The 26,800-nt window shown below is 36.3% G+C and overlaps 1 protein-coding gene across 17 annotated transcripts in view; it reads left to right on the top strand.

The window, feature by feature from the left end:
• FAM214A (family with sequence similarity 214 member A) overlaps nucleotides 1-26,800 on the top strand; it is an 80,644-nt gene that overhangs the window by 40,674 nt on the left and 13,170 nt on the right. For 8 of the 17 annotated variants that reach the window (XM_044925019.1, XM_006070105.3, XM_006070104.3 and 5 more), the window contains 8 exons: nucleotides 1,886-1,939; nucleotides 12,572-12,756; nucleotides 13,637-13,839; nucleotides 14,104-14,229; nucleotides 15,013-16,858; nucleotides 19,787-19,906; nucleotides 23,077-23,156; nucleotides 24,226-24,334. In XM_044925019.1, the coding sequence (XP_044780954.1) occupies nucleotides 1,886-1,939; nucleotides 12,572-12,756; nucleotides 13,637-13,839; nucleotides 14,104-14,229; nucleotides 15,013-16,858; nucleotides 19,787-19,906; nucleotides 23,077-23,156; nucleotides 24,226-24,334 (2,723 nt within the window). Of the gene's footprint in view, nucleotides 1-1,885; nucleotides 1,940-12,571; nucleotides 12,757-13,636; nucleotides 13,840-14,103; nucleotides 14,230-15,012; nucleotides 16,859-19,786; nucleotides 19,907-23,076; nucleotides 23,157-24,225; nucleotides 24,335-26,800 lie in introns of those variants that run through there. The other 9 variants (XM_044925024.1, XM_025295620.2, XM_025295618.2 and 6 more) reach the window with 2 other exon arrangements.

Raw genomic sequence — 26,800 nt, 5'->3', positions numbered from 1 at the left:
AGTTCTACTGATTGTTAACAATTGAGAATTAGTGATTAGAGAATTAACCAAGGCTTTTTCCTTTGGTTTCTGTGAGATTCTGTGTGAGATATGTGTAAGATCAGACCCTCAAAATTACCTGCTGTCAGCATTTTAGAGAATACACTATCAAATGGCAGAAATGGCTGTCAAGTTGGAATTTAGGAAATAAATTCTCTTGAGATACTGATGATTGGGTCCCAGGAACATACTTGAAATAATCATTTTGGTTGGGTATGTGAGTGTGTTTTAACAACTCTTTGCTGAAATGTCAGTGTCAATAAGTTAAATTCTGTCTTTTAAAAAGCATAGTAAAATAAAAGTTGAAAGAGCTTCTTGTGCATTGCCTGATGTTTTGACACCTTCAGTCTGCCGTTTGTTACAGAGCTAATAATCTGAGCTCATTTGTCCTATAAAACCTGAATTCTTCAGTTTAATCTACTTTAATCAAACTTGGCCATACTTCACATACTTCAGTCTGTAGTCTTTTATCTACACCTGAGATCTTATTAGTTAAATATGCTTAATTGTTTTTCATTATGCTTATATTTTCATTGAGCATCTTCTATATACCAGGCACTGTCCTGAAAGTGAAATTCGCTCAGTCGTGTCTGACCCTTTGTGATTCCCATGGACTATACAGTCCATGGAATTCTCTAGGCCAGAATACTGGAATGGGTAGCTTTTCCCTTACTCCAGGGATCTTCTGAACCCAGGGATCGAACCGAGGTCTCCCACATTGCAGGTGGATTCTTTACCAGCTGAGCCACAAGGGAAGCCCAAGAATACTGGAGTGGGTAGCCTGCCCCTTCTCCAGGGGATCTTCCTGACCCAGGAATCAAACCATGGTCTCCTGCATTGCAGATGGATTCTTTACAAACTGAGCTATCAGGGAAGCCCACTGTTCTAGACACTGGTAATAGAATGATGGCTGTGTTAGACCTGGTCCCTGCATGTCTGGATTTTATGATCTAATTAGAGACAAATAGCCATTAGAGCAGTAGGAACACCTGAAGCTTATGAGAGAATTTCCCTTCACATCTACTTCCCATCTGAGTTGAAATTTCACTGCAATCAGGCACTAGAAAAAAGTTGGCAGATTTTCAACTTCTCCATTGGAAAATACACAGTTTGTAACAGTGTACTCCTTAGTTAAGGCTTTTAACCCCTGCTTATCTTCTGGCTTTGGTTTTCCAACTCATTTACAACTCTTCTTTTGCAGCTTTCCAAATACCAGGTTTAGTTTGGGTAGCCATTGCATATAGGAATCCTTATAGATATAATAGATATTGAGGACACAATCCTCATGTCTCAGTGCATGAGCAAAGAAACAAAGAAAATTCTGTTAGGATTGCAGCATAGTAACCATGTAAACAGGGGAGTTCAGTTAGGATTCAAAGGGAAACAGATTGGGAATTAGACATCAAGATGTTTTATAATAAGGACTAGAATCAATGTTCAGAGGCTGGATAACCAGTACAGAGTGAGCAGTAAGAATGACCTTGATACTAACAAATACATGAGGCTGACTCTCTGTTCATGATTCTTTCCTGAGCTAGAATTGGATTTGGACTAACTGGGGAGTAGAGTTTAGGTAGGCATACTGGATGAAACTTGGAAATAAGTCCTCAAGTTTTTAATGTTTTATATGCACAGGAGATCTTAGTTTAAGGCCTTAGTTTACCATTATATTGCTCTGTGTGTCTGAACTGTCACTTCTGTGAAGTTTGATTTCTTCATCTGTAGATTAATTAAAATTCACAATGTTCCTCTGATTTTTTAAACTGAATTATATACAAAAGCCAAGACTCTCCCCTCTCCACTCCTGCCCTACTTTTTAACTTATCCCCTGTTGTCTTGCCCACAGAAGCTGCTCATTTTTCTTTGATGATAAAGGGACCAAGCTTGGTTGTAATTAACTGTAAGTGGTTTTGAATGCACAAAACAGAACATTGAAACATTGAAAATTCTTTTAATACCAGGAATCCTTGAAGATATGTCTATCTGAGGGGTTTTCTAGAATCTGTGCCCTGAGTAGGTAGGGTAACTTCTACTCTAAAAATGAGTCATTTTTTGTGTGAAGTGAAAAATAAGAATGCACTTTCATAATTGAGAATTATTAGAAACTATTGGTAGTATAAAGTGGGCTCTTAGAGATGGTTCTCAACTGATAATGTTTGTGACCTTGGCAAATGATTTTACAAATTTAGTTTTATCATCTGTCAAGTGAGAGAAAGACCCACGTCATCGCATTTATTTTTATCTTAAGTTTAAGAAGCCATATGGTGCACTCTATGTACCAGGCAATATTCAGAATATTTTACAAATAGCAAGGCAGGTCTTTTAACTACCCTCTGAAGGTCAATAGTGTTATTATTGCCATCTAATAGATTTTTTAAAAGCTAAGACAAAGAGAGGTACAAGAGGTATAACCTGTGCAAAACCAACCAGCAAGTAGCAGAACTGTTTGCCTGATCTAAGAGTTCATGTTCTTAACTACTACTCTGTGCTACATAATGAGCACTTGATAAATACTCCACAACTCCACAACTCAAGATGATAGAGAACATCTTTGTCTAACTGAATGTTTGGATTATGTGACAGTTAAAATTTGTAGCTAATTTTCAAAGAGCTAGATTATTACAAAAACATACACATGACTTTGTTTTTCTGATAGAACCTCAGAATATTAATTGCCTTAATCATAATCTTGAATTTTGGTGGTTGCTGTATAATGTATATGTACAGCAGAAATATTTGGTTGAATTTAAGCAAACTACACACAAGTCTAGAAAGTTGTTTTTAAAAGTCAGTCTGTGATAAGTTTGTTTACAGATCACTTGCCTTTTTCAGAATAGAATGCTGAGTGAGGATCACTTTAAGCTTTGTTCTTGGCTAACAAAAAACAAAGCATATTTTTGTATTTGAAGGTACTCTTCTTCTAGTGAAAATATTTATGTCACTAGTATTAATAAAATAATACTGTACATTTAAAGTTGCTTTCATTTATAGCCACAGCCTCTATTTTTTGCACTTGTCATTAAAGTTAACTTTCTCCTTTATTTTCTTCTTAAAGATTTCTCATAGTGTATAAATCAAATTGCACTAGGAATGAAAAAACCTAGATCCTGGTGTGCAGCAGTATACATATAAGTTTGATAAAAAGAAAGTTAATATCTTTTTACCTTTGTTCATTTGAAAGTAAGGTAGATTAGCTACATAATTTCTAAGATCTTTTACAATTTTAACTTAAAACAGAAACACTCAACACATACCTATGAGATTGGAGCATGTAAATGAGAAACCGAGAATATTTCAGAGTACGTAGAACCTCACTCATTAGGAAATAAACATCAACAGAATATTAAGTATATTTTTATAAAGAAATGGATGGGTTACTATAACTCTGGAAGTTCTTGCAGTTTGGGAGAAGGTTGGCTCAAGTTAGCAGTACAGACTGTATATGGAACAGAGTGAAATATACACAGGTGGAGGTGAAATTTATGACCTTAGGATTGTGTGCCAGTACCCCGAAGTAACCATTCATGGCGTAATGGCTTACATAAGTTCTGGGGAAGAGTACCAAGTAAGTGAAAGATCAGTGTGGAAATGAGTTAGGAAAGGACTCTTGTAGGAAAAATGGTCAGGAAAGTTCTTCAGAAAACTTGAGGCATATTTAATAGGTAAAAGAGAAAAGGTGGTGGTACAAGGTGAGAAATGAGTAGAGCTTGGTATAGACAGTAGTTTGGATAGAACAGGGTTACATGTAGGGAGCAGTAAAAGAAGAGATTAAGAACCAGAGCTGGAGCCTTAAGTGGACTCACCTCAGTTTATAACTTCTGGAGGCTGTGTTCTTATCAGAATCTGGCCGTGTACAACCAGAGTAGCTGGCTCTGTATGGTGGCCCAGGCCCTAGTGTCAGGCTTAAGCATTTACACTGGGTTTAATAGGCACTTAAGGAGCCAGTAAAACAAACAAAAAACAAACAGAAAAATGTTGAGCTGAGAGGAATGTGGTGGAATGGCTTTTCAGGAAGATTAATCTGCAACAGTGTGCAAGACAAATAAGGGCCTAGAGTCCTAGACCATAGCTAGGAGATTGGTGTAAATAATAAGAATCTAACTTGGTAACTGTTTTGAGGTTGGTTGAAAAGGAAGGTTTAATTTCAAGAGACATTTGAAGAACAAATTAGTAAAATTCAGTTACTGGATTTTAGGCCCTGAAGAGGGAAAATCTCCTGCCCCTGTATCAAAGACTTAGAAGGGAACTTCTTTTATTTTCTTTTGGCATTTGGAGACAATTTTGTATGAGTGAGGATTCTACATGTGTAGTGCTTATATTGTGATACATGAATCGTCATTGTGTTAAGTGAGGACTAGGAAAGTAGCCTTTTGTGTTTATCATCTGTACCCTTCAGAATAATTGACAATATATGCCACATCTATCTAATCTTCTTCCATCATCACCATCTATTGAGATCACTATTGTCCAAGTCACCAATGACTTCCTTAATGTCAAATCCAGTGGTCATTTCTTTGTTTATGTTTTATTAGACCTCACTACTGTTTGAGACAGTTGACCACACCCTCCATGAAACATTTTTTTTTTCCTGGAACTTCCATTATACCATACTTGACACATACCAGCTCCTTTTGCTTGTTCATCATCTTCCACCAGATCTCTACTTGTTAGAGTGCCTCAGGCCTTTGTCATGAATTCTCACTATGTGCTTCTGGGTGACTCTTCACTCCAAATGCTGTCCAAGTGCCAATGTTTCCCAAAACTATCTCTAACCCTGGGAAAAAACCAACCACCTAACTAGTATACCTACTCTGATTCTTTTTCCCTTATTTTGTTATTAACATATCTGTCAGGGTGATCATTTTAAAATGTAAATCAGATCATGTCATTTCTCTAGTTAAAACCATCCAACAGCTTCCCACTATATTTAGGATAAAATCTAATTTCCTTTCCCTAGCTTCAAAATCCTGTATGATGTAGTCCCTGACCACCATTCTTTTTTTTTTTTAATTGGAGGATAATTACTTTACATTATTGTGATGGTTTTTGCCATACATCGACATGAATCAGCCACTGGTGTACATGTGTCCCCTCCCACCTCTCTCCCCACACCATCCCTCTGGGTTGTCCTAGAGCGCTGGCTTTGAGTGCCCTACTTCATGCATCAAACTTGCACTGCCCTGATCACCATTCTAAACTATAATTCTTACCACTTTTCCTCTCTGCTACTGACATTCCATCCTTACTCACCTTCTTCTGGTTCCTGGGACATTATTGCTTCATTCCTACCTTAGACCCATTGCTCAGAGTGCTCTTTCTCCCAGTTTTTTAATGGTTTTTTCCTTGTTCTGACCTTGGCTTAAATGTTATCTGCTGAGAAAAGCCATCCCTCAACAGTCAGTATAAAGCATTCACATAATTCCTCTCTGTTTTTGCAATTATAGTATAGCAGTTAACACCATCTTCATACCTACATACTGGCTATATCAACTGAGCCCAATTTAAGCATAACCTCTTCTAAATCTTAACACCCTTTCTCAGATTCATCCATAGGTTTTTCATATTATCAATATAAGGTACTAGTTCTTACCTAATTATTTTTAAAAGATAGCTTTTAAAGAGAAAAAAAGAAAGAAAACAAAGCAGAAAAGTATTTGAAACTTCTAAGTTCTAATTTCAACACCAGAACTAGTATGCCATTATCTATGTCTGTTGTTACAAATTCCTCTACTAAGTAACCACACTATTAATGTGATCTACTTAGCAGGGGTTTTACAAAACAATAACTAATTAATTAATATATATGACACTATGTAATTCTTTTATTTGCATATTATTTTCAGCTAATAGGTTTTATCTTTTGTCTAATGCCAATCAGAGACTAGAAATTTATTTAAAATTTAGTTTGTCTGTTTGCTTTATAGGAATCTATGCATGTGTGCATATGTAATCCCACAAACACATGATCATAACATTCTTTCTTTTGAGAGTTGTGTTTTCACTTATGTTGTGTATAATCTTTCTTTGTCAAAAGTAGGTCTATATCATTATTTTAGGTAAAACTTTACCACAGTGCCTTTTTAACCAGGGCCTTTTTTTGGACATTTAGATTGATTACATTTTTTGACTGATATAAACACTTTAATAAATACCCTTCGACATTCAATTCTGTTACTTGTTCTGTTATTTCTTTGGAATAAATTCATGGGAGAATCTTTATTCATATTACCAGATTGTTCACTATACGTTTGAAAGAACGTGATTTTTAGAGAAACTTTCTTTTTAGCAGTCCCCCAGGTGTTCTCATGCCTCATATTATTCCATATACGAGGGGTGTGAAATCTACTACCTTGGCAGACTTTAGAAGTAAACTTAACAGCATAGACAGCAGTCCAGTGATAGGAAGGACATTCTTCTTCCATTTCCTTTGGACAGAGCCTTGAAGTATTCTAGATTTCTTTTAAATCAAGGATTCAGACACCACCATTAAGTGTTTATGATAAGTTCTGGTTCAGAGGGACTCCAGTTAGGTCCTCCCAAGAAGGAAATGGTGGTTCTGGCCTGTCCCCTGGGCTTTTTATGAAGTACTTCAGAGTAGAGATTCATAGACTCTCAAGGTTGAAAGAACCAATGGATGTCTAATTCAGCTACCACTTGACAGCTAAATCCCTTCAGCTACACCTGGGCAATTATTTATCTGTCTGTTTGTGAGCATCCTTAGTGATGAAGAGTTTATTTCTCAGGTTAGCCTGTTTCACCTGTGGATCATTCAGATTGTTTAAGATTTCCCAGTGGGAAAATTATTTTCTTTGTTGGAGAGAACAGATGAAGAACTTTAAGATGGCTGAACTCCAGAACTAGAAGAGAGCGCCACTAAAAGGGAGCCAGTCTGGTCACAGCTTCTAGTCAGGCTGTGGTGTAAGCAGTATCCTCACTGAGGTCTTCGGGGGAGAGGGACCCGAGAACTATGTTTTAATTGATTGACTTCTATTCTCTAATGATCTGTCATTGATAGCCTGTGAAAATTTATAACAACCTTTCTGTTCAAAGTTATGTTTTAAATCAATTTATCTCTTTAAAAAAAAAAGGCTAGTTGGTAAGCCTTTGCATCCCATGTTTGTCTATGTTTGAAACACTTTTTGTTTTTATGAAAGTAAATTGTTTACAGAAACCCCCAAAATTATACCTTATTCTGGGATAATCTATGTCCTTAAAGTAGCAATTCATATCTAATAAATTTTCTTTAATATGTCATAAAATTTCCCAGTTCATTAGTCATATTCTTTACTACAGTAAACTCTATTGTATGGCAGAGGTTTTAGAAATTGAAATTATCAAAATTTTAATAATGCAAGTTTTCTAATGACCATTGTGATTTAGTATTATCATTTGTTAAAATTCAGATACCCATAAGTTTTTCCTGACAAGTTCCTAAAGGCTGTCATCATGTTGCCACATGCATTTAGCTAGTATTTTATGTGTTTCATAATACCATTATTAGTCCATATTATTCCTTGGAGTATTTTTGTAATAGTTACATAGATAACTAATAGGTAACTACTGTCATCTCTAATCTTTGGCATTTTTCATATAGATATTTAATACCCTGGCTAAATTCAGTAAGCCTTCCAAAGGGTTGCAGATTCCAGTCATGGTTTTGGAGTATTTTTAGTTTGCTATTTGAGGAGGTAATGACCAAAACAACCAATTTCAGTCAAATATTAAATTATTCAAAAATGCTTTTTTCTAGCAGTTTGGTTTTTATAACGTTAAACTTAATAATTCTAGTATGTGAGTAAGTCATATCCTACTAGGCTTGTTTTTTGTTGTTGTTGTTTGTCTTATAGTAGGTCCTTATTGATTATCTATTTTAAATACAGCAGTGTATGCATGTTAATTCAAAACTCCGAGTCTGTCCCTCTCCCCCCCGCCTTCCTCCTTGGAAACCATAAATTCATTCTCTAAGTCTATGAGTCTGTTTCTGTTTTGTAAATAAGTTCATTTGTATTATTTTTTTGGATTTCATATATAAGTGATGTCATATGATATTTGTCTTTCTCTGTCTGACTTACTTCAGTTCAGTTCAGTCGCTCAGTTGTGTCCGATTCCTTGCGACCCCATGAATCGCAGCACGCCAGGCCTCCCTGTCCATCACCAACTCCTGGAGCTCACTCAGACTCATGTCCATCGAGTCGGTGATGCCATCCAGCTATCTCATCCTCTGTCGTCCCCTTCTCCTCCTGCCCCCAATCCGTCCGAGCATCAGAGTCTTTTCCAGTGAGTCAACTCTTCTCAGGAGGTGGCCAAAGTACTGGAGTTTCAGCTTTAGCGTCATTCCTTCCAAAGAACACCCAGGGCTGATCTCCTTTAAAATGGACTAGTTGGATCTCCCTGCAGTCCAAGGGACTCTAAAGAGTCTTCTCCAACACCACAGTTCAAAAGCATCAGTTCTTCAGCACTCAGCTTTCGTCACAGTCCAACTCTCACATCCATACACGACCACTGGAAAAACCATAGCCTTGACTAGCCTGACCTTTGTTGGCAAAGTAATGTCTCTGCTTTTGAATATGCTATCTAGGTTGGTCATAACTTTTCTTCCAAGGAGTAAGCGTCTTTTAATTTCATGGCTGCAGTCACCATCTGCAGTGATTTTGGAGCCCCAAAAAATAAAGTCTGACACTTACTTAACTTAGTATCAAAATCTCTAGGTCCGTTCATTTTGCCACAAGTGGCATTATTTAATTTTTTTTTGGACTGAGTAATATTCCATTGTGTATATGCACCACATCTTCTTTATCCATTTGGAAGATGAATTATAATTTAAAAAATAGTATCAAATATATATAAGACATTACTTAGGCTGTGGACCATCCTTAGTACTCACATGGAGTAGTTGACATCTTGGAATCACTCAGCATTTCATAGCTTAGGAGCAACTGTTCTGACATAATTTTTAGCTCTCCAAGATTACCCCACAGTTGAGAGAGGGAAAAGGATGAGCCCAGAGAAATTTTCCAGGAGCTAAAATCATGCCATGTTGCCAGCCCATGGCAAAGCTGAGCTAGTCTTGAAAACCCACAGAACCATCAGAGAAAAAAGGATGAATGGATTTCTTTTTATGTCTTTTGATTCCCTCTTCAGGACATCATGATTTAACTCACTGCATCTCAGGAGACCACAGGAGACCCTTGGCTTATGACCTAATTGGTTCCTGGAGGAAAAATGAAAGTTCAGACCTCTCTTTTATCCCCAGTTGGCACAATATTATAAATTATGGTCCTTTTCCTGGGAACAAACCCTGTACCACAAATATTCCAAAATATATTATTAAAATATATGTTGAATGTATATTATTTATATTTATATTTTTACAAATATCTATTAGTATATAAAAGCAAAATTTGTAGCTACAATAAAAGAAAGCATGTTTGGGGTAGTTAGGGACTCAGATTCTAGAACCAGACTTAGGTAGGTTCAAATATCAACTTTGCAGCTTCTTAGCAGGATGATCTTGGGCAGTTATTTAATCTCTCTATGCTTCAGTTGTCTATAAAAATGGTGGTAATAGTTCCCACCTTCTAGAGGTGCTCTGAGGATTAAAAAAGTTAATGTATAGAAAGTAGTGAGAATTGACAATACCTGACAATGTCACTAAGTGTTGACTGCTATCTTATATGTTGTAAATGCTCATTTTAGGGAAACTTTTCGGAATGGCCTTAAACTACCAGCTCAATCAAGTTGGCTCTCAAGGTTCCTTCTTTTTCTGATAAGCATTCCTGAGGCTAGATATAGATGCTTATCATCATACCCCCCCTCAAGGCCATTCACAATCAGGTTCCAGTCCTGCCTTTTCTATACTTTTTTTGTACAAATGCTCCCCTCAAGTTGTACTTACTCTTTCCTGGTTCAGCCCAACATCTGCCTCTTTTGCAAAATTTTACCAGTATTATCTGAACTTCTTTGGAATTTATTGTGTGCTTCAATGTTCCACTGTTTTAAAAATCATCTCTGAGTCAAACCGTTTGAGACTAGTAGCTATATGCAATACAACTTTGTGTTCCATCGTCATCTACTTCAGGATGTGCTTAGTCACTTGTGTGCTAAGTTGCTTTAGTCATGTCAAATTCTTTGTGAACCTAAGAACTGTTGTCCACCAGGCTCCCTTGTCCATGGGATTCTACAGGCAAGAATACTGGAGTGTGTTGCCATGTCATTCTCCAGTGGATCTTCCTGACCCAGGGATCAAACCCAAGTCTCTTATATCTCCTGCATCAGCAGGCGGGTTCTTTACCACTAGCGTCACATCTTCCTGACCCAGGGATCAAACCTCCATCTCCTGTGTCTCCTGTATTACAGGCGTGAATGTCTCCTATATGTACTGCTTAATTGGCAGAGATAAGAGAAAGCAGCATTTTTAAGACTGTACTATAAGTTGAATTTTGTGTGTGCATGTACACATGCATGCATGTCCAACCTGCATAGCAGGTTAACAGTTTTGAAAACTGTACTTTTAAAATTGGAGGACTTGTAAGAAATTTAAAATTAATATAACTAAGTGAAACTTTTGCAGGTTAGATTGTTGAAACTTCATAGGAACCAAAAAACATCACATTTCATATATTGCAATCATGCCTGCATCTCCTGTTGCATAATTATGAAATGTCTTCCTCTGAAACTACTACTACTGTGTAGCAAAGAAAAAGAAGAACCCTGTGGCTATGAATGTCCACATCACCGAATTAGGGCTATAAGAACTAGGAACTAGTTAAGGAATGAGAAAAGGAGAGAAAGGAAAAAACATACTTTTGGATCTGCCTCTTTTTCTAATATTTAATAATAGTAATAAAACATCTTAACTAAAAATATATGATGTAATAAGACATTTTAACCTTTTGGCTGTTGGCAAAGTTTTCTTCATGAAGCTATTATATTTGACATCTAAAAATATTATTATCTTAAAGGATTTTTTGTTGTTGTTCAGTGGCTCAGTTGTGTCCGACTCTGTGACCTCATAGACTGCAGCACATGAGGCTTCCCTGTTTTGCACCATCTCTGGAGCTTGTTCAAACTCATGTCCATTGAGTTGGTGATGCTGTCAAACCTACTCATCCTCTGTCATCCCCTTCTCCTCCTGCTTTTGATTTTTCCCAGCATCAAGGTCTTTTCTGATGAGACGTTCTTCGTATCAGGTGGCCAAAGTATTGGAGTTTCAGCTTCAGCATCAGTCCTTCCAATAAATATTCAGGACTGATTTCCTTTAGAATTGACTGGTTAGATCTCCTTGCAGTCCAAGGGACTCTCAAGAGTCTTCTCCAACACCACAGTTCAAAAGCATCAATTATTCAATGCTCAGCCTTCTTTATGATCCAACTCTCACATCCATACATGACTACTGGAAAAACCACAGCTTTGACTAGACAGACCTTTGTTGGCAAAGTAATGTCTCTGCTTTTTAATATGCTGTCTAGGTCGGTCATAACTTTTCTTCCAAGGATCAAGCATCTTTTAATTTCATGGCTGCAGTCCCCATCTGCAGAGGTTTTGGAGCCCAAGAAAATAAAGTCTCTCAACTGTTTCCACTGTTTCCCCATCTATTAGCCATGAAATGATGAGACCAGATGCCATGATCTTCGTTTTTCGAATGTTGAGTTTTAAGCCAGCTTTTTCACTCTCCTCTTTAATCTTCATCAAGAGGCTTTTTAGTTCCTCTTCACTTTCTGCCATAAGGATGGTGTCATCTGCATATCTGAGGTTATTGATATTTCTCCCGGCAATCTTGATTCCAGCTTGTGCTTCTTCCAGCCCAGCATTTCTCATGATGTACTCTGCATAGAAGTTAAATAAGCAGGGTGACAATATACAGCCTCAATGTACTCCTTCTCCTATTTGGAACCAGTCTGTTGTTCCACGTCCAGTTCTAACTGTTGCTTCTTGACCTGCATACACATTTCTCAAGAGGCAGGTGAGGTGGTCTGGTATTCCCATCTTTTTAAGAATTTTCCACAGTTTGTTGTGATCCACACAGTCAAAGGCTTTGGCATAGTCAATAAAGCAGAAATAGATGTTTTTCTGGAACTCTCTTGCTTTTTCTGTGATCCAGTGGATGTTGGCAATTTGATCTCTGGTTCCTCTGTCTTTTCTAAAACCAGCTTGAACATCTGGAAGTTCACAGTTCACATATTGCTGAAGCCTGGCTTGGCGAATTTTGAGCATTACTTTACTAGTGTGTGAGATGAGTGCAATTGTGCAGTAGTTTGAGCATTCTTTGGCATTGCCTTTCGTTGGGATTGGAATGAAAACTGACCTCTTCCAGTCCTCTGGCCACTGCTGAGTTTTCCAAATTTCCTGGCATATTGAGTGCAGCGCTTTCACATCATCTTTTAGGACTTGAAATAGCTTCACTCTTTGTTAGTGGATATAATTGAATTTGGGCTGTGGTATTAGTTTTTGTAGACATTAAAAAATGAATTCTTATCAAGGATACCTTAAAGCAAGGACCCGTCTTTCTTTCTTTTCTTTCTTTTAATACTAGATACTCTGGATGAATATTTTGAGTATGATGCAGAGGAGTTCTTGGTCTCTCTGGCCTTGCTAATAACAGAAGGACGAACACCTGAATGTTCTGTTAAAGGTCGGACAGAAAGTTTCCATTGTCCTCCAGCACAGTCCTGTTACCCAATAACTACAAAACATGAATGTAGTGACAAGCTGGCCCAGGTGAGAATTGTGTGTTGAATGCATTTTATCTGCCTTTTATATAAATTAGTTTAAATTCTGTCATCACCTTTATTACAATTATAACATTCACATTTAAGTAAAAAATTGGTTGCACCATAAATAAAAAGTATAGTACATAGCTTTCCCATCATCAGGTAAGTGCGCAGCCAATTTCATACCTTTGTCCACACACATCAGATTTAAGATGATCCTTGTTAACTATGAATTAGATTTCATTAGTTTTAGTCTCAGCCCTAGTTCATCAACTTTGTGTTCTTGTTTATTTATTAGATTTATGTTCATTATTATTTTCCCCACGTTAATGGGAGGATGCCTTTGCTGTCATTAATGTTTCTGTATAATACTGTTAAAAATATTTATTTTGGTATGTAGCATATAATTTGCTGTAAAGATAGTTCTGCTAGTTAGTTTTTTAAATGTAGTCCAAAATTTTAAACTTCTAAAATCTTGTCTATTTTGAGTGTTTAATGAAAATGAACTTTTAATATTTTGCTCTTAGACTGAATCTTTCATCTATAATTAATGATATCATTGACAGATGAGACAAGGCTGGGCCATCTTGAGGCCTGTCAGACATTGTGCATGGCAGTTATTTTTCCACAAAATAGAGCAAAGATATCCTACCACAAGAAAATTTGCATCATAATTGTTGTTAGCTACTAATCCCCACACTCTGGAGTTAATAGTGCTGATGCATTGTTTAATGAGGAAACCTAAATAGACTGACAAGGCTGAGGAAAGCCCTTGAATAGACGACTCATTTTCATACAGATGTCTCCTTTACAGTTATACTTTTTGAATTGAAATATAAAATTGGATGGGCTATTGAGCCATTTTACTTATCTCCATCTTCTCCAAGTGTCGCCAAGCCAGACGAACTAGGTCTGAGGTCGCATTGTTGTGGAAGAATAACCTTCCAATCATGGTGGAAGTGATGCTACTACCAGACTGCTGCTACAGTGATGATGGGCCCACCACTGAAGGGATTGATCTAAATGATCCTGCTATTAAACAAGATGCATTATTATTAGAAAGATGGATATTGGAGCCAGTTCCTCGACAGTAAGTTGACCTGAGTTTGAAGTTGTCCCTGGTAAATTCGATTTTCCATTACTTTCTATCAATTACTTTAATGTCTTTGAATCCCTCTATTTATGTAGTAAAATTTACCTATTTTGTACTTCTGTGACTTCAAGTGACACTTGTAAATGTACTCCCACACTCTTGAAAGCACATATCCTGAGTGATATATTTACCAATTTCTTTCTAAAATTCAGTCATTTTATACTTGCCGACATTTAGATGATGCTTTTTTACTTTCCTTAGGAGTGGTGATCGATTTATTGAAGAGAAAACTCTCCTGTTGGCTGTCCGCTCATTTGTGTTTTTTTCTCAATTAAGTGCTTGGCTGAGTGTTTCTCATGGTGCTACTCCACGAAATATTCTTTACAGGTATGTCTAGGGCAGAAAAAGAACCATGCATATTCAGCTACAGTGGTTAACTACTGAATGGTATTTGACCTTTTAAGCAGTTTATTTCCTTCATTTCTAAATGTAAGTGGATAAAATTTACTCGTTTTTCTCAAAGCAAGTTAGAGATGTTTAGATATGATATGACTCAATATGAGTTTTGCTTCTTGGGTTAAATTTGGTGTAGAGTAGTTTTCAGAGAACTTTTAAGCTTACTTTGTAGAACCAACAATGAATTCATACCACCATTATAAATAAAGTGGAAAAACTTTCTGGGCTGCTGAATTTTCACAGTGGTAAACCTACTTAATTTTTAGATCTTGAAAACTGTAAACACACAAGCTGCTGAACAGCTGTCTTAACTGTCTCTTTAGGCAGGTAGCCATGAGATAGAGAGTATGTCTAAATCACCTCACAGAAAGCATATAATTATAACAGAATTAACTGAATTCATTTATTTAGTAGCAAATGGAAAATTCCTTTTTTCTGTTTGACAACTAATTTTGAATTACACTATTTTTTAACTTTAGTGCTTTACTACTATAGTGTTCTTAAAAAGAAGATTGTCTGTATTGCAGGCATAGTCTATTTATTTATGTTGGTTTTGTTAGAGTGACATGCATGGTAAAGTAGATTAAAATAAAATCTCAATAGTAATTAGTGCAAACAAAGGTAAGTATATGACTGTTTAAAGTTTTAAAAATAATATATAATAATGATATGTTTTATAATCCATTGATTCCATTTTTTTCTGTGTGATTCTAGAATCAGTGCTGCTGATGTAGACCTACAGTGGAATTTTTCACAGACTCCAATTGAACATGTGTTTCCTGTTCCCAATGTTTCTCACAATGTGGCCTTGAAAGTCAGCGTTCAGTCCTTGCCCAGACAATCTAATTATCCAGTTTTGACCTGTAGTATTCACACTAATATTGGCCTTTATGAGAAAAGAATTCAAGAACACGAACTTAAAACCCATCAGCACCGAAATTCTACAGAAGCAGATCACTGTAGTACAGACAGTTCACAGCGTGTTTGCAGCAAACAAACTTGGACCATGGCACCTGAAAGCATAATATTACATGCAAAAAATGGCACAACTCCAGAATATAGTGCAGCTGTCAAAAATGTCAAGCGCTATCCAGGCACTGGCAGTAAATCTGACTATGGAACATCTCAAGGCAATATTTTAGGCTTCAGTAGTATAGGAGAGAAAAAGTCACATGAAACATCAGTGAGAACTTTAAAATCATTTTCAGTGGTTGATTCCAGTGACTGTAGTCGCCAGAGTTCCTGGCAGTCAGTTGGTGAGACTAATCCTTTAATAGGCTCTTTAATTCAGGAGCGGCAAGAAGTTATTGCAAGAATAGCTCAGCATTTGATTCATTGTGATCCAAGTACTTCCCATGTTTCTGGACATCCACTTAATATGCAAGAATCTAGTTCACTTAATTCAAAACTTTTCCGTATTTCACAAGAAAATGAAAGTGTAAGAAGATGTAAAGAAACATTCTCTGTCTCTTTTGGCAGTCCAGAGCTCACCTCTTCAGAAGACACCAGTGAAGGGAAGATTCGAGTAAAACCAGAAACTCCTCGAAATGACACTTGCATCTCTAATGGTCTTCATTCTCGTCAGTCCGTTGGTGAGACTAATCCGTTGATAAGCTCTTTACTCCAGGAACGGCAAGATATCATTGCAAGGATTGCTCAACACTTGGAGCATATTGATCCAATGGGATCTCACATGCCCCGGCAGTCATTCAATATGCAGGACTCCAGTTCAGTTCCTTCTAAAGTATTTAGGAGTTCCTATGAAGACAAAAATTTATTGAAGAAAAACAAGGATGACATCTCTGTTTCCATTTCTAATACAAAATTTTCCTTGTTAGATGACATCAGTGAAGGGAAAAACTCCATATCTAATAAATATTTTAGTTCTTTTAATTGCAGCAGTAAAGTCAAGCCTTCTTTGCAACCTCAAATAAGAAGAAATCTGTATAAGGACAATCCTAGTGAAATCCAAGGTACATTTCAGCAGACACAGAACAAAGCTACTGGTTTAATGAGCCCTTCAAATATATCTCACTGCAAAGAAAATAACTTCGATTTGACAGTCAGGTTAGAAAACACATGTTCTGAGTGTCAATTTAAGAAGCAAGAAATTAACAATGAAATTGATAAAGAGCATTCAAATTGTAACAGTATTGACAAACAGATTTGCACAAATAAGTATAAGGACAAAATAATAAATGAAAATTATAATCCAGAATCTTTTATCAATCACCAGTGTGATAATTCAAAAAAAAAGGACTCGAAAGTAGAAGTTACTGTGTTGGAACTGTCTGGATATCTGAGTAAACATGAAAACGAGTGCTCAAATAAAGACCCAAAAAGGCCTAAGCCATGTGAACAAAACACTCAACTTAATAGTATAGAAAATTATCTCATTAAAGATAGTGAAGGTTTCAAATGCAAAAAGCTAGACCAATTAAGAAACGAGCAGGATAAGAAAGAAGATCCTACTGATGAAAACTCTCAAAACTGTTCTCAGAGAAAGAATATAAAAGACTGTTTGTCCACATGTGAACGACTGAAAAATAAAGAGGTGTTGGTAAGTAATATATAACATTTCAAATATAATCCTCAAATATTTATTATGGTTTGAATTTTGTTTACAGAGGATCTTGTTATAAAGGCCCAAGGTGCCCGTTGTCTATAGAGCAGACTATCTGGCTACAGAACTAGTATTAACATCCTTATACATAAACCACCCCCTTAAGAGCAAATGCTAGGTAAATTCTTCCTCTTGTCCTTTTTTGTTTATTTCAATACTGGAAACAGTTGCTGGAGAGTAAAAAGGAGTCAGAAATGAAACTTGTATTATTAGTTAAATGTGTTATTTGTTAGCAACTCTGGCCCATTATGAGCAGAGTGCCCATTGTGTTACGCCTCTGCTCAACTAAGGAATATCTAGTGAAATCACTGATCGGTGGTCAAAATACCTACATTCCAGTCCTGACAAATTTGGTCCTTGAGTGAAGCTGAATAAATCACTCACTTCTCAAACTTCCAGTCTCCTCAATTTTAAAGTAAGAATGATGAATCTCTTTTGCTTATAGTTGTGGTAATAATTGTAGATTTTTAAACATTTTTTAAACTTTTACTTTACTACATAAATCAGACATACTTAAGTTAGTTCCATTTTATTTGTCCACCAAACCACTTTTTAACTTTAGAAAATTATTATTAGACTTAAATTTCCTTTGTTTCTCTAAAAAGCATTACAAATTTATATCTCAGTTATATGGAAAACTACTTAACTGCCTTGATCCAAATCTGAATGACCTTGGTTCATCTTCTTTATCAGGCAGATTAGTCTTGTTGGACATTAGAGTCTTAAAATTATGCCATGTTTCCAATTGCTGTTTTTCAACAGAAGATTTCCTCTCCTCTAACACATGGGTTTAATCAAATTTCAGTTTCCAATTTACTAAAACGTTAATTGTCATAAAAACCTACCCTGACCTTAAGAATACTAGCTTTTCATGATCCTTTCTGGTACGTTATAGGGAGGCTTACTTTGACCATGGTATTTTTCAAGCCACTACGATTAGTTTTTTTCATGTTCTTACTTTAAATATCCAAGAAGGCAATGGCAACCCCCTCCAGTACTCTTGCCTGGCGAATCCCATGGACAGAGGAGCCTGGTAGGCTGCATCCATGGGGTCACTAGGAGTCAGACACGACTGAGTGACTTCACTTTCACTTTTCACTTTCATGCATTGGAGAAGGAAATGGCAACCCACTCCAGTATTCTTGCCTGGAGGATCCCAGGGATGGGGGAGCCTGGTGGGTTGCCATCTATGGGGTCACACAGAGTCAGACATGACTGAAGCAACTTAGCAGTACTTTAAATATAATTATATAGCCTTTGCTATGGAGAAGGCAATGGCACCCCACTCCAATACTCTTGCCTGGAAAATCTCATGGACAGAGGAGCCTGGTAGGCTGCAGTCCATGGGGTTGCGAAGAGTCAGACATGACTGAGCGACTTCACTTTCACTTTTCACTTTCATGCATTGGAGAAGGATATGGCAACCCATTCCAATGTTCTTGCCTGGAGAATCCCAGGGATGGTGGAGCCTGGTGGGCTGCCATGTATGGGGTCTCACAGAGTCGGGCACAACTGAAGTGACGCAGCAGCCTTTGCTATGTGCCTAGGCACTCTTATGAATGTTTTATACATGTTGGCTTACTAAATCCTTTCACTACGATGTGAGATTAGGTGCTGTTACTAATTCAAGTTTGCAAATGCAGACTCTAGGCCTGGAGAGATTATATAACGTGCCCAAAGTAATAAAGCTAGGAAATGATAAAGCCAGGACCCATTAGCTCTTTCTGGTTTATATTCATGTGTTTTCATTAATTTTTGATTTCTGAGTATGCTGCTGCTGCTGCTAAGTCGCTTCAGTCGTGTCCGACTCTGTGCGACCCCATAGACGGCAGCCCACCAGGCTCCCCCGCCCCTGGGATTCTCTAGGCAATAAGACTGGAGTGGATTGCCATTTCCTTCTCCAATGCATGAAAGTGAAAAGTGAAAAGGAAGTCGCTCAGTTGTGTCTGACTCTGAGCGACCCCATGGACTGCAGCCTACAAGGCTCCTCCATCCATGGGATTTTCCAGACAAGAGTACTGGAGCGGGGTGCCATTGCCTTCTCCCATTTCTGAGTATAAACTTGCATAAATTCTTAAGAACTAGTCTATTTCTTATATCACTTCAAAAACATGGTACTGTGACTGTGTTAAGTATATTTTAAAATTCACATTTATATTTTTGTATCATGCACTACCTACCAAATTATATTTTCTGAGGAGGGCTCTTGCTATTGACATAGTTTTGTATTCTAGAATATTGTACTAATTTTTTTTTAACTGTGAGAAGTTGTTTTTTTTTTTTTTTTCCACAAATAAAAGAATTTAATATTAGCTTACTAATGTTAGACTAAGTATAAAATACATTGACCTGGCATGCTGCAGTCCATGGGGTCACAAAGAGTCGGACACAACTGGGCAACTGAACAACAAGGCATACATTAGACATACTTTCTTTATTTGAGTTCATTCAGCATCTTAGAAAAAACTCTTGAACTCTGTTTTCTAATTAAAGTGTATATAATTGTGTGTGTATGTGGTCTTCCCTTGTGCCTCAGATGATAAAGAACCTGCCTGCCACTGCAGGAGATGCAGGTTCGGTCCCTGGGTTGGGAGGATACCCCAGAGAAGGAAATAGCAACCCACTCCAGTATTCTTGCCTTGAAAATCCCATGGTCAGAGGAACCTGGCAGGCTGTAGTCCGTGGGGCCGCAAAAGAGTCAGACACGGCTTAGCGACTTAACAACAAATAATGAATATGTGTGTATAGATAGGTTTATAGGTCATTAACTTTACCACCGAGGATGTAATAACTCAGTACATAAAAAGAATAAGTCTAAAAACAAAAAACTTAAATGTTACTATTAAAATCTAATTCTTTTCCTAGCAGAGAACTATACCACTTAGACACTCAAGTGTCTGGCAGAAACATAATTTTCATTCCTTGGATGGAACCTCAACCAGAGCCTTTCATCCTCGAACTGGATTGCCTCTTCTTTCCAGTCCTGTAAGTGTCTTTCTCATATTTTTTTTCTCTTATTATGTAAAATGTTTGCAAATAATTTTATCAAAATTTTAATTGAAAAATTTTAAATTTAAATACTTCAAAATAAATTTTTAGTGGGAAATCATTTTACTTTTTGATATCCTTAATAGCTAAATGTTAATATGGAAAAAGGAAAAGTGGATAAAATGAATTTATTATGACTATAAAATTTCTCTGAAATTCTTAATGTCCAGCATATTAATTCTTACTAAATGTAAGGAAAATAAGTGTCAATGTATTCTTTATAAATAGATGTGTGTTATAGTACTGAGCCTGGTTGACACCACCAGCTGAATCATCTGGGATTCAGATTTGTGGCTGTCTTTGACTTAGGACCTGTACAATTAATCATCTTATTTTGAGATATAGAGGTTTCCCCTTTCTACATTTACAAATAAATTTATAGATCTGAGTGTGATGGTTAAGAGCCTTGTTTTGAAGTCACACCAACTGTTCTCTAGCTGTGTGACGTTAGTTGAGAAATATTATCTCTCTGAGCCTCAGTTTCCTCATCTGTAAAAAGGGAGTGATAATGTCTGCTTTAGCGTTGGGAGGATGATTAGTATCATTCCTGACATATGGTAAGCATTTGATAGTCACTAGTGCTGCCATTTCAGTTAAACTAGAGTTAAGCTGTTATTTTGCCACTAATGTAAAATAATTTTTGTTTTTATGCGAGTTTTTAAAGTAAAGGCAAAGCATATGTTTAAAAAATAATTCTTGAATAAGAAAGAGATCTAGATTTAAATTGTAACTAGGACCTTAGATATTTGTTTTAGAGAAGTTGAATTCCAAACAATATAAAATAATCCCAAATATTTGGCCTACCTTTGAGGTGCTTTCAAAATACCCAAGTGATCAGGAAAAAAACTTGCATTATGCCGGTGTAAAGACCACTACGAATTCCGTTCAATATGGTGGACTAAGTTGATACAAGATCCTTCCTCTTTCCTAAAAACAGAAGTACTGGATAAAATATAACACAACTTCTAAATACATAATATAGTGTATGAGCAGGAAAGATACATTTCCAAATACTAACTAAGGGTGAATTAATTATGGCTTTCCAGAATATGTAAATCTAATATAGTGCTAAGGTTTAATGTTCCTGCTGGGTCAGGAGTCAGGTCTATACTGATCATAGCTGAGACCTAAAACCAAACTCCATAAAGCCAGAAACAGAAGAGGACTGCCATTCTAGAAATGGGAGAGAGGAGGGGAAAAAAAATCACCTATTTAATTAAAAGGTACAACAGGAAGGTATAGATTAGATGGGAGAAGAAGCCCCCCAAAGAATTTGGACCTAAGCCTGAATCACCCCAAGGTAGGGGGCTCCAAATTTGTGCTATATATGAGAAAACATGAGATTATCCCATATCTATAACCCATGGCACCAAGGATTTATTTTCAACAATAGCTCCTGCTAAAGATGATTTCAGGGGAATTAAAATTACAAAGCACCTTAAAAGAATCAACAGGAGAAAGAAGTAAGAGAATTTATATTTAGGAATCTTGTTATTAGAGCAGCATGAAAGAGAATTAAAAATAATTCTTTGTAAAATTTTCCAGGATATAAATGAAGATAAAGACAGGGAACTGAGATAAGAGCACATGTGGAATTGGAAAAATAGAAATGAAAAATATAATTGAAGTGTACACATATGTGCACATACCCATATACATGAATTAAATGGTGGACTGAAATCATCTGAATAGAGATTTAATAAATAGATAGACACATGTTAAGAAAGCACCTGGAATAAAGTGCAGAAGGAAAGACAGATGGTACAGTATGAAAGTGGCCTGGAGGATAAAATGAAATGTTCAATATAAGCCTAGTAGAAATTCCAAAAGGAAGACTAGATGGAATAAAGAAAATGCAGTATTAGAAGAAATGAAAGTAGAAAATGTTCCTGAATTGAAGACATGAGAATTTGGATTGAATATTTCACATTAAGTTCTGACTCCAAAATATAGCATGGTATACTTGTACAACTCTTAAAAATATTGAGATTGTTTAGACTTTCAGTATCATCTGTTTCTTAATCACAAATTAGACCAATCACTCAGATACTTTAATACATATTTAACTTTAATTTTAGAGACAAATTCATCTAACCTGCATGTTGTATGTGATTTTACCTTTTAATTTACACTGGGGTCTTTGACTTTTAGAGTATTTTGAGCTAGTTGGTGGTTTGTCTTAAATGTAATTTGGTATACAATAGTGATTGAAAATCCGGAATAGTATTTTTCAAAACTATTCTCTGTGAAGCCCCAGCCAGGGTTCTTAGAAATGTGCACTGGAGTAGGGATAGGTAAAGGAGCAGTGGAGTTGCTAGGACCCCAGGCTCCCATCACCATTTAATTCTTTTCCCCCCTTTTATTATAAAGCTATAAATCATTTATTGCTACCACATTCAATACAGAAGTATGTAAAGTAAAAAGTAAAAATCTAACACATGTATACCTGTGGCAGATTCATTTTGATATTTGGCAAAACTAATACAATTATGTAAAGTTTAAAAATAAAATAAAATTTAAAAAAAAAAGTAAAAATCTTTTTCTATATTAAGATTACATGTAAAATTTGGTTTTAGAGAAAACTGGTTCTGATTCTTTCTTTCTTTATTTGACTACACCAGGGTCTTAGCTGTGGCATGTGGAATCTAGTTCCCTGACCAGGGATCAAACCCAGAGCCCTGTATTGGGAGCCCAGAATCTTAAGACACTGGACTGACTACCAGGGAAGTCCCGGGTCTGGTCCTTAAAAAGTCAAAACCTAGGGAATTCCCTCGTGGTCCAGTGGTTTGGACTTGGCACTTGCACTGCAGTGGCCCTAGTTAATCTCTGGTCAGGGAACTAAGATCCTGCAAGCTTCGAGGTGTGGCCAAAAAAAAAAAAAACCAGTAAAAGTGCTTTTATTAATCATTTGTTTTAACTAGTTAATAAAATGAAGACATAGGGACAATATGTAATAAAAAGGGTGATTTTAAGTACACTATTAAGAGAGAAGTATTATTTTTAAGATATGCTTAACTTTCATTTGAAATTTGTTTGATCAATTCAAGAAAAAAATACAGTCTTTTGAAATTCTTTTGAAACCTAACAAGTGATTATTTTAACCTTAGGTTCCTCAAAGAAAGGCACAATCAGGTTGCTTTGATCTGGATTCTTCATTCCTGCATCTGAAAAGCTTATCATCTAGAAGGTATTTATCTTAAAATTCATTTGTGTATATGAAATAGTATTACACAAAATTCTAGCCTTTCATAGTAAATGATGTTGATTCTGAAAATCAAAATTTTAACAGGAATCTTATTTTTCAGTTTATCATTTTCAAGATGATTTCACACATTCAGTTATTAAAGATGAGAGAGATCAAGACAATGCATAGCTAACTATATAATGGCATCATAATAAACAAACACTTAACATTGGTTTTAACATTTAAGTGGGTTTGTCTGCTTCTGGTCATTCACCTCCTCCTTTGTCTTATACACCTTTGCAAAACAGCCTTGGCAGTTTGTTCCATTTTGACAAATAATACTCTCATTATATTCCTTAGTCACATAATTTTGCTTTATATTCTAGTTCTTAACTTAAAATGAAGATTGATATAGAAGACTGCATTCAGTTCAGTTCAGTTCAGTCACTCAGTCGTGTCCAACTCCTTGCGACCCCTTGAACCGCAGCACGCCAGGCCTCCCTGTCCATCACCAATTCCCAGAGTGTACCCAAACTCATGTCCATTGAGTCGGTGATGCCATCCAACCATCTCATCCTCTGTCATCCCCTTCTCCTGCTGCCTTCAATCTTTCCCAATATCAGGGTCTTTTCAAATCAGTCAGCTCTTCGCATCAAGTGGCCAAAGTATTGGAGTTTCAACTTCAACATCAGTCCTCCCTATGAATACCCAGGACTGATTTCCTTTAGGATGGACTGGTTGGATCTCCTTGCAGTCCAAGAAGACTGCATTATACTACTATATGTTTCCAGTAGATGCTTCTATGTGATATGTTATAAATTCCACCTTGAAATCTAGGATGCTTTATATATATTCTTTATCGAATACAATAACAAAGATTATAAAATCAGGAATTTAAGATATTTCATATCTTAACATTTGATTACATTAAATTTTTATTATGAGAGTTTAAGTAAAATTGATCAGATCTTCCTAAGTTAGTTTTGTACAAAAGTAAGTTAGAAAACATTGTTGTTAACGTGCCTATTTGCTGATTTGTTCTTTTTTAATTTTTTGTTCTTTTTTTAAATAGTCCTCAACCATGTTTAAACATTGAAGATGATCCAGATATTCATGAAAAACCACTTCTGAGTTCTAGTGCTCCACCTGTAACAAGTCTTAGTCTCTTAGGAAATTTTGAGGTAATGTTTTTTAAAACTATTTTAAGAGTTGATGTTTCTTAACCTAGATCCATGGTGCTATATCATTTGTTTTTGAAAAGGAAATAAATAGATTATATTTTTCTAAAGCCTTGAAATCACCTTCTTTCCTTCCTTTCCTATTTTTCCTTTTTCTTTTTTCCTTTTCCCTTTCCTTTTCATGACAAGTGAAGTAGGGAGATTGTTGGCAGTGATAGCTTACAGTTGGGTAGCTGGTGGGAAGAGATGGAGCACAAAGGTGAAGTCAGGTTGGATGGAGGTATCCATTACTCTACCTGGAAAATAGACTTGACCACGTCTTATCTGGTAAAACTGTCTCTGGGATCCAGAAGGGATTGATGATGGGCTGATAGAAGCTGATTCATCATCAAAGGAGGTTGATTTTCAAAATCAAATGATTCTTTTTACTATATTTGCAACTTCTCTGTAAATCTAAATTTATTCTAAAATAAGATTATTTTTAAAAAGTCAAATGGTCTCTCATACATGTGCTGCTTTATTTAATGACTGTTGTACTTGAGATCAAGTATATCAAGGGTTTAGTTGTCTTCAATTAGAAGTCTTAAACATTGTACTTGTAAATGACATTAAAATTTTTTTATTGAAATATAATTGATTTACAATGTTGTATTAGATTATGCTATATAGCAAAGTGAATCCGTTGTAAATATACATGTATCTACTCTTTTTTAGATCCATTTCCCATATGGGTCATTACAGAGTATTGAGTAGAGTTCCTTGTGCAGTACAGTAGGTCCTTATTAGTTATCTGTTTTATATATAGTAGTATATATATATTAATTCCAATCTACCAATTTATCCTGCCCCACTTACCCCCTGTAACCATAAGTTTATTTTCTACATCTTTAACTCTTTCTGTTTTGTAGATAAGTTCATTTGTACCCTCTTTTTAGATTCCACATCTAAGTGATATTATATTTTATTTATCTTTACCTGACCTACCTCACTTAGTATGATAATCTCTAGGTCCCTCCATTTCGCTGCAAATGGCATTATTTCATTCTTCTTGTGACTCAGTATTACTCCATTGTATGTATGTACCACATATTCTTTATCCAATCCTCTGTCGATGGACATTTAGGTTGCTTCCATGTCCTGCTATTGTAAATAGTGCAACAGTGAACATTAGGGTGCATGTATCATTTTGAATTATGGTTTTCTCCAGGTAAACCAGTGGGATTGCTGGGTCATATGGTAGCTCTATTTTTATTTTTTTAAGGAACCTCCATACTGTTCTTCATAGCAACTATACCAATTTACACTCCCACCAACAGTGATTTTAAAGAATTCCTTGGCAGTCCAGTAGTTAGGACTCCCTGCTTCCACTTCAGGGAGTAGGGTTTCAATCCCTAGTCAGGGAACTAAGATACCGCATGCTGTGAAGTACAGCCAAAGAATAAATGAATGATTCTGTATGTATTTATAGGTATGTGTGTATGTGTGTGTGTATATATGTATATAGGCTTCCCTGGTGGCTCAGTAGTAAAGAATCCACCTGCCACTGCAGGAGCCGTGGGTTCAATCCTTGGGTCAGGAAGGAAATGGCAGCCCACTCAAGGATTCTTGCCTGGGAAATTCCATGGACAGAGGAGCCTAGAGGGCTACAGTCCATAGGGTCTCAAAAGAGTTGAACATGACTTAGCAACTAAACAACAACAGTGGGTGTATATATATATGTGTGTGTGTGTGTTGTGTATATATACATATGTATGTTTGTATGTATATATATGCATGTAGGACAGAGGAGCCTGGCGGGCTACAGTCCATGGGGTCGCAAAAGAGTTGGACACGACTTAGCAACTAAACAACAACGATGGGTGTGTGTGTGTGTACATATGTATGTTGTATGTATATATATGCATGTATAAAAACATATCCTGAAGAAGGACATGGCAACTCACTCCAGTATTCTTGCCTGGAGAATCCTATGGACAGAGCAGCCTGGCAGGCTACAATCCATAGGGATGCACAGAGTCAGATACTACTGAAGCAACTTAGCATGCATGCATGCATAAACACATATATAACCACCAATCACCGTGTTCAATTTGCTTATTAATTTTGTTCATGGGGGCAGATTTTTGTATGTAGATTTCCACATCATCTAGAAATAGGAAAGGTTTTATTTTTTACTTTGTAATTTGTATGCCTTTTATTTCCTTTTCTTGTAGTTTTGCACTGAATAGAGCCTAGCATGCATGCTAGTATATTCATTTAAAAATCTAAAGTCAGAGACTACTTTAGATCATTGACATGGTCTTTTTGACCATGGAACTTGAGAATTGCTGATGTCACTTTCAAATTTAGACTCTTGAGGGCTTGGAGTGTTTCTTTTCAAAGAATTATTGAATCAAAGAAATGCTACTCACATTTCATGATGTATGCATATATGTGTTGATACACACACACACACACACACACACACAC

This window comes from Bubalus bubalis, chromosome 11 (assembly GCF_019923935.1).
Source record: "Bubalus bubalis isolate 160015118507 breed Murrah chromosome 11, NDDB_SH_1, whole genome shotgun sequence".
In the NCBI taxonomy this organism is placed as follows: Eukaryota; Metazoa; Chordata; class Mammalia; order Artiodactyla; family Bovidae; genus Bubalus; species Bubalus bubalis.
The sequence above is the reverse complement of the archived record's forward strand: the minus strand, read 5'-3'. Positions and strand labels throughout refer to the sequence as shown.